At 43.5% G+C, this 6,993-nt stretch overlaps 1 protein-coding gene across 1 annotated transcript; it reads left to right on the plus strand.

Annotated features, from left to right (window-relative positions):
• The first annotated feature begins 4,295 nt into the window (after nt 1-4,295).
• sp8a (sp8 transcription factor a) lies at nt 4,296-6,974 on the plus strand. The gene is made up of 3 exons (XM_037263441.1): nt 4,296-4,600; nt 4,986-6,149; nt 6,915-6,974. Exons 1-2 carry the CDS (start codon nt 4,535-4,537, stop codon nt 6,132-6,134), a joined length of 1,215 nt encoding a protein of 404 aa, XP_037119336.1. The 5' UTR covers nt 4,296-4,534; the 3' UTR covers nt 6,135-6,149; nt 6,915-6,974.
• The last annotated feature ends 19 nt before the right edge of the window (nt 6,975-6,993 follow it).

Here is a 6,993-nt window from a genome sequence, read left to right on the forward strand (position 1 = left end):
TTCCTTCAGGTGACTTAAGCATGCTCACGTCAGCACATAATGTACACCAAGTACACCTTTGCCAGTACTTCACATATTCGTGCAGACCCCACCAAATGATAGCACAATTCATGCAGCAGTGATGTATGAGAGTACCTTGACCCCCCGAGGGGCAGATGAAGACAAGAAAGGAGATGCCTGCAGGTAGCATCCTTGAACCGGGAGTGAACCAGTGGACCTGCATTGAAAAGTTGAGAGGTCAAACTAAGTTCACCTGTTGGGCATTTTTGCCTCCTAATTAGTCTGAGTTTATTTGTTGATTTTGGGTGAGGATGAGAGGGTTGTTTTTTCTTGTGCAAGGTTTTTTTTAATAGGGGAGAGGGGATCTTTGACGATGTAATCGTTATTATTATTCTCAGGTACGTATTTGATTTTGTTCCATTTCCAGCCATCTGAATTGAAAAGGAAAAGGACAATGAAGACTTTGCCCAAGAGTTGAGGAAGACCTTTCCAGTGGCGCTAAGTGGAGGGTGCAGCACGCCATAAAGTTCCAAGGTAAGTGTGTGAAATTGAGCATCAGTGTGCGTACTTGAGCGTAGGGCCTGACCCGACTTGCCGGCCTGACGGAGCTTGACGCCATCCCCTCGTCTGTGTCTGTCCTGAATGACGGCCCGGAGGCGCGAGTGGGCTTGAGGTGGCAAAAGAAACGTTTCATGTTTGACGGGAAGCAGCTATAAAACTGCGCTCGAGAAACCACCTGAAGCTGCGGTTCGAGTGTGTTTTTTGCTTTTAAATGTTCAAGGCTTGCCTCTTCCGGCCCTGATTGATGACCTCTGTTTTAGAACCATGTGATCGTCACATTTTTTTTTTTTTTCTTTCATTCAGGGCTAAATTAACAATTTGTTGCAAAGCAATTTGCATGACAAAGCAAGTAGTTCATTTCCGGTCAATTAACTGCAGGTCATCGGTAGCCCCCCAAACCCTCTGCTTCTTTAAACCTTAAATGTAATGGCAGGCATTGTGGCGAGGTGAAGCGCAATGTGTGGGTGGAGCAGTAGTTAACCAAGAATATAGGATGAATACTGTGGGTGTGTAAACGTGCAGGCTATTAATCTGCATTCACATTACGCTAAACTGGTTTTTGGAAATGTAGTTATGCTGTAATTTAATCTTTTTATTTATTTAATTTCATCTAACCCAAACCCCCCTTCTTACAGAATTACTATACATTGGTAGCATCCAATAAACGGCTAGCAAGTGCACACTTGCACCCTTGCAAAAAAAAAAAAAAAATGCTGAGGTAGCAGTGATGAAATGCGTGAAATTCATCCATCAAGACAAGTGAGAAATGACGCCTGGAAGTATATGATTATGCTCCTGGGCTTGTATGAATCCATCACACAGACACACTTGACCACATGTTAACCTAGAGAAGACATCGACTCTGAAAAATGAAGAAGAACAAATTAATCTCATGGTGGCGACTGCAGTAGTGAGGGATGAAGAGCGTCATTGGTGAGGAGACCAGAGATCACGGTCAGAGCAGGATTTAATCAAGAAGGCAGAGTGAGAGGGCAAGTTTGCGTGTATGAGCTTGAACGATTTCTGCCTCGTGCTTGAACATCGTCATCATCAGTATCCTTCCAATGATTACCCCCGTCCCTAAAAAAAAAAAATGACCACAAAGGTCAACCGCCCCCTTCAATTATTTTGTCACTTTGAATCACAGCCTCCTAAAAATGGCCACACACTTAACATTTTCTCAAGAGAAGTGTAGTCATTCATTACAATCACGATCAGAAAGGCGATAACGTTCTTTGTTCTCAAACTTATATGCCTTTGCCTTAACCGATGCAGCTCGTCGCAACACGCATTCATAAATATTCCTGCTGTGTGTTTGGAACAAATGCATTAACTTGTTTCATTCACATTCGACTTGCTCACAAATATATCCTTAATAATCCCCTTTTCATGCACGTGAGTTCCTGCGCTTAGTATGTAAATGCGCTGTATACATGAATGTTAAGCGGACGCTTTAACAGTGTAATTATGAAGCAGGAATCTCCTCATTGTGCTGCGTCGACAGATGAGATGACATCTCCCGACACTTGCGCAACTCTCTTAAAAATGCAATTCCTGTATAGTAAAACTATGTTCTGTGTTTTGGAAAGCTCAGCCCAACCGGTCACAACTGTAAAGTATGTCATTTGGATACCAAGATGACAGGGAAATTCTTGAGACCAATTAACTGTTTGTTATTGTTGTTGCTATGGTATTTGTTTGCCTAGCTTGTCAGATGGCTTTTGTTGTATAATTGTTGAAGTTAATTGGAGATGCGTCAGATAAGGAACTTATGTAAATGTTTTTATTGTGGGAAAAACTGAAACGATGCCCATCAGCTCAATGATGACAGACATGTCCACGTTTTGATAACAAGACAAAGAGGAGCAGCTCAAGGCGCAGCCATTAAAATACTTCTTCCGGCTTGATTTGTTTGGAGAGTATCCATTTTGATGGCCGTGGGAAAACAAGTTCAAAGTAGTCTGAAGTTACCTTGTTTTGAGTAGAAGCGTGTTTCACATTGTCAGTGGTTTCAATAAACTTTGTAATGCATTTACAGGATTTACAGCTATGATTTTATTAACAGCATGTATGTACAAATAACTGGGTTGTCTTTCACATGATGAATAATTTTTCTGCTCTTTTTGTTTTATAGCAACACAAATGACGTAAAAGTGGACTATGAAATATAGTACAGTATTTACACTTATTTGTTGTTTTTTTTACCTTTGTTTTTTTTTTTTTTTATAATGTGACATAATTTTAAGTAGTAGTCTGGGTAATGTTTAATGACCATTCACTTTAGGATTGAAATTATTTGCAAACGTTGACACCCAGCCTGGACATGCACCACAGGCTGCACCGACGGTGGAAGCGTTTTGCTTTGTATTGTGTTCTCCTACTAACTGATTGCATAACCCTCCCCCGGTTGTAGTGAAATATATCTATTTTTTTGTCGTGTTTAGTCGCTCATCTTTTGACTAGGTCATTCTCCTTCTAATTGTCCCAGCAGGGGCAGCCGAGCAGAATGGCCGCCCTCCAATTGTAAGAGGATCCCTCCGACGGCAACAAAAGAGGAGGTAAGCAAAACTCCAAGTAGAAATAAAATACTCCACCCATCCATCTTCCGCCAAGATGTGCCAGATCTTTATGTCACTCTTTTCTTCTCCGCATTTTCTGTCTGAGTGGCCACAAAGTGCGCGGAGAGCACACGACAATCTTTTTTTGTTAACGCCTGATGGCGCGTGATAATATGGCCATTATCATGGCTAAAGGAACAGGTTGGGGCTCAGACAGGGTTTCATTAGTAGGCCTTTCATGCTGGCGCGCACACACACTTTCAGTGTGGGAAAAGAATGCGAGTAAAGGCAGGACAGCTGTTTGGGTGGCTCACGAGGATGAGGATCAGGTTAGAGTGAAGTTGGCCTACTGTAAAGTCCACCTGTGAATTAAACAGTGGCCAAAGGGGCAAAAGCAAGGACCACTAATTTGGTCATGTTGTCTGGGAGTGAATAAATAAACCCATGAAGCACCAGCTACCGGTATAATAGATCAAAATAATTTACTTTGTAGTAAAAATAAATAAACAAATAAATAAATGAATATATATATATATATATATAAATATATATAAATAAAGTTGTGACTGATAGATTCACATGATTGATCAGAAAAGGAAAAAGCACAGGAAGAGGTGTTTTTGGGGAGGAATCCCACATTTGTTTTGTTGAATGACGTGAAATTGCAGAGGCAGTGCAGTTGGTGTCCTCCCTTCCCTTCCCTCCCTCCCTCCCCCTGGGGTTGACTGATCGGCCTTGGGGACAGGATGGGATAGACCGGTCTGGCCTCTCCCTCTGCCAGGTCTTGACATCTTTACAAGCATTAGTCTTTAACTTGTCTGTTTAACACGTTCAGCCGCATAGTTGATCTCGAGTGAACCAAAATTACGAATGAACACACAATAGTAAAGCAACAGTGCACCTTAAAAATGACTGGGGAGTCCATTTGTGTTCCTTATCATCCATACAATGAAGCTGTGTAACAACCATTTATTTGGTTTTCAGTGCTTATTTTATATTTAATACAGAGCAGTGATTACATTAATTCATCACCTATTGACAATTTAGAGTCTTCAATCAAGGTGTAACTTGGTGTCACTTTTCTTTTTCAATTACAGTAATTACTTGTTGTTGGTTAATTTAACCGAATAGCATTGGAAGACAAATTAAACACATTTTGGTATTTGATTTAAAATATCTGCGTTTGAGTGTAGTAATAAAATACTCATCCTAGTTTAACTCATCAATAGACTTATACTCTCAAATCGCTACCAAGGATTTATCATCTTGGACTGAAGTCCCACTGCTTGCAGCGCACACTTTTTTTGCACGGAAATTTACGACGTCCCACAAAGGCTAATAGCGAAAGACAACCTGCGTTGGCCTCTGATTGGTCCACAGTCTTCCAAGACAAGAGTACAAAAGAGCAGACGAACATGCAGTGTGACACACACACAGACGTCAACATGACAGCTCAAACCATGGCTGCAACACTACTGGTGGTAAGTTAACATTTGGTTTTATTACATTAGAAGTGTTCAATACATTGATATTGTGAAGCTAGATAAAGTATGTTTCCACTAAAATTACATATGTATGTCTTGATTTATAGCAGACCTCTGTTATTATTTATTCATTTAAGATCTGTCCATGATAGTAAATAGGGACTATGAAACCATAGACTTTTTAATTATTAGAAAGGTCTGCTGGGCATTATCTAGATGACTTAAAGTTGATTTGTTGGCATAACTGTTTATGTAGTATGTATTTTATAGTTGAAAACAAGATTGCGGCTGAGCTGGGGCTATCCCAACTTGAATTAATATGCTTCACCATACATACATACAGTTCCACATGCAGTTGTAAATAGTCTGTATGTTTCCTCAGGAGGAACCCCGGCAGCGTAGCACCCCACTGGCCATGTTGGCGGCCACTTGTAGTAGAATTGGAGAGTCAAGTCCCTCCTGTACCACTCCTGACCTCTCCGACATGGCCATGGGACTCTCCAAGGGCTTCCACCCGTGGAAAAGGAGCATCCCGGCCACTTGTATCACTTCCAGGAGTAACGAAGGGGGGTTCCCCGAGACCTCGAGCGCATTCGCAGTGACCAACACCAATGAGTTTCCAGTCTACCAGAATCCAGGGCAGTCCGACGCAAGGTTTCCCGAACAGCGGTCCACGTTTCTCACCAATTTACCTGCGTCCGTGGAAGGCATTGCTGGGATATACCCGCGGCTCCACGCGCATCCATACGAGTCGTGGTTCAAGCCCGTGGCGGAGGTCGGGAGTGGGCCTTCCTCTTGGTGGGACGTCGGCACTTCATGGGTGGATACATCCAACTCAGCCGGGATGGCATCCTCCCTGGGCGACCATGGCTCCCCTGAGCACACCCCCAGCGCAATTCAGCAACTCATCCCAGGCACGCAGCACCTCTTTAACGGCTTCAGGCCACCCTACTCGGAGTCTAGCTCCTCCATGCACCCTCTGCCGGCTCATTCGCGCTCCTCGACGCGTCGCTACGCGGGCAGAGCCACCTGCGACTGCCCCAACTGCAGAGAGGCGGAGAGCCTAGGTCACGGCGCAGTGAGCCCGCGTCGCAGGGCTGCGCACAACTGCCACATCCCAGGATGCGGGAAAGTTTACGGCAAGACGTCCCATCTGAAAGCTCACCTCCGCTGGCACACCGGGGAAAGGCCCTTCCTGTGCAACTGGCTCTTCTGCGGGAAGCGCTTCACTCGCTCTGACGAGCTCCAGAGGCACCTGCGCACACACACCGGAGAGAAGCGCTTCGAGTGCGGCGTGTGCCACAAGAGGTTCATGCGCTCTGACCACCTGAACAAACACGCCCGAACGCACGGCTCCGAGAATGGAGAGGAGGAAGCCGGGCTTGGGAAAGGCAATAGTGATACGGACAACAGTGTCAGCGGAAGCCCGAGGCAGTCCCCGGAGATGCACGCGACTGGCCAAAACGAACAAGGTGAAATAAACAGCATTTTTTACAACAGAAAGGAAAAAAATAGAAATGGCACTTTATGATGATTGGCAGACTAAATGTTAGGTTTTTTCGCTGACCGAACAAATTTCAAGAGAAGAGCAACAGCAAACAAACCACAAGTGAGACAGAATATTAAGTCTTTTCTCGCGAGGAGTGCAGTACAGATAGCTTCACAACAATCTCACTACACTAAATATCTGTATGCACTCCCGCTCTTTTTATTGGGATTTGCCCTACCCACAAATCGTGAGACAAAAGCCCCTAAAAGAGGAGGGGGAACGCATGTGGGCTTTGCCTCGTAAGGAAGAAATCACTAGGTGTTTACATACTGATAAGAACATGTGGGAAGAGGAATTTGAGTGGCCTGGATAGAGAAGAAAACCTTTGACCTCTAGTCAAAACATAGCAAGGGATGCTTTACGACATTGTGTAGAATGGGACAAGCTAGGTTATTTATTACTGGATACATACATTCCGACATAATCTTACGATCAAGATAGTTTGGAAAACCCTGACAATGATGGTCACTTGTAGGTTCATCTGAGGTGCAAGACAGCAATGAGGCATGTTGTTTAACAAAGTGGTCTTTGTTAAAAAGGAACTGTCTCGGTAGATGTCTTCTTTTTGCTGAGTTGTCAGCTGGTCCTGTCTGACCCAGCTGTAACCTCTCTCCTGACCCAGCCGTAACTTTTCTCTTCTGTGGTACATCATAAAAACAGCAAGGCCAAACAGCAAGCATATATTGCAGTAATATTGCGGTAAAGCATTGATTAGAGAACGCATGATAACATATATATATATATACATTTTTCTAACACTAAACATGTTTACCTCAGGTTGTTTGTAACATTCTTTAAAAAATAAACATCATCTTGTTTGTACTCTGCTTCTTGTGCTTGG

This window comes from Syngnathus acus, chromosome 11 (assembly GCF_901709675.1).
Source record: "Syngnathus acus chromosome 11, fSynAcu1.2, whole genome shotgun sequence".
In the NCBI taxonomy this organism is placed as follows: domain Eukaryota; kingdom Metazoa; phylum Chordata; class Actinopteri; order Syngnathiformes; family Syngnathidae; genus Syngnathus; species Syngnathus acus.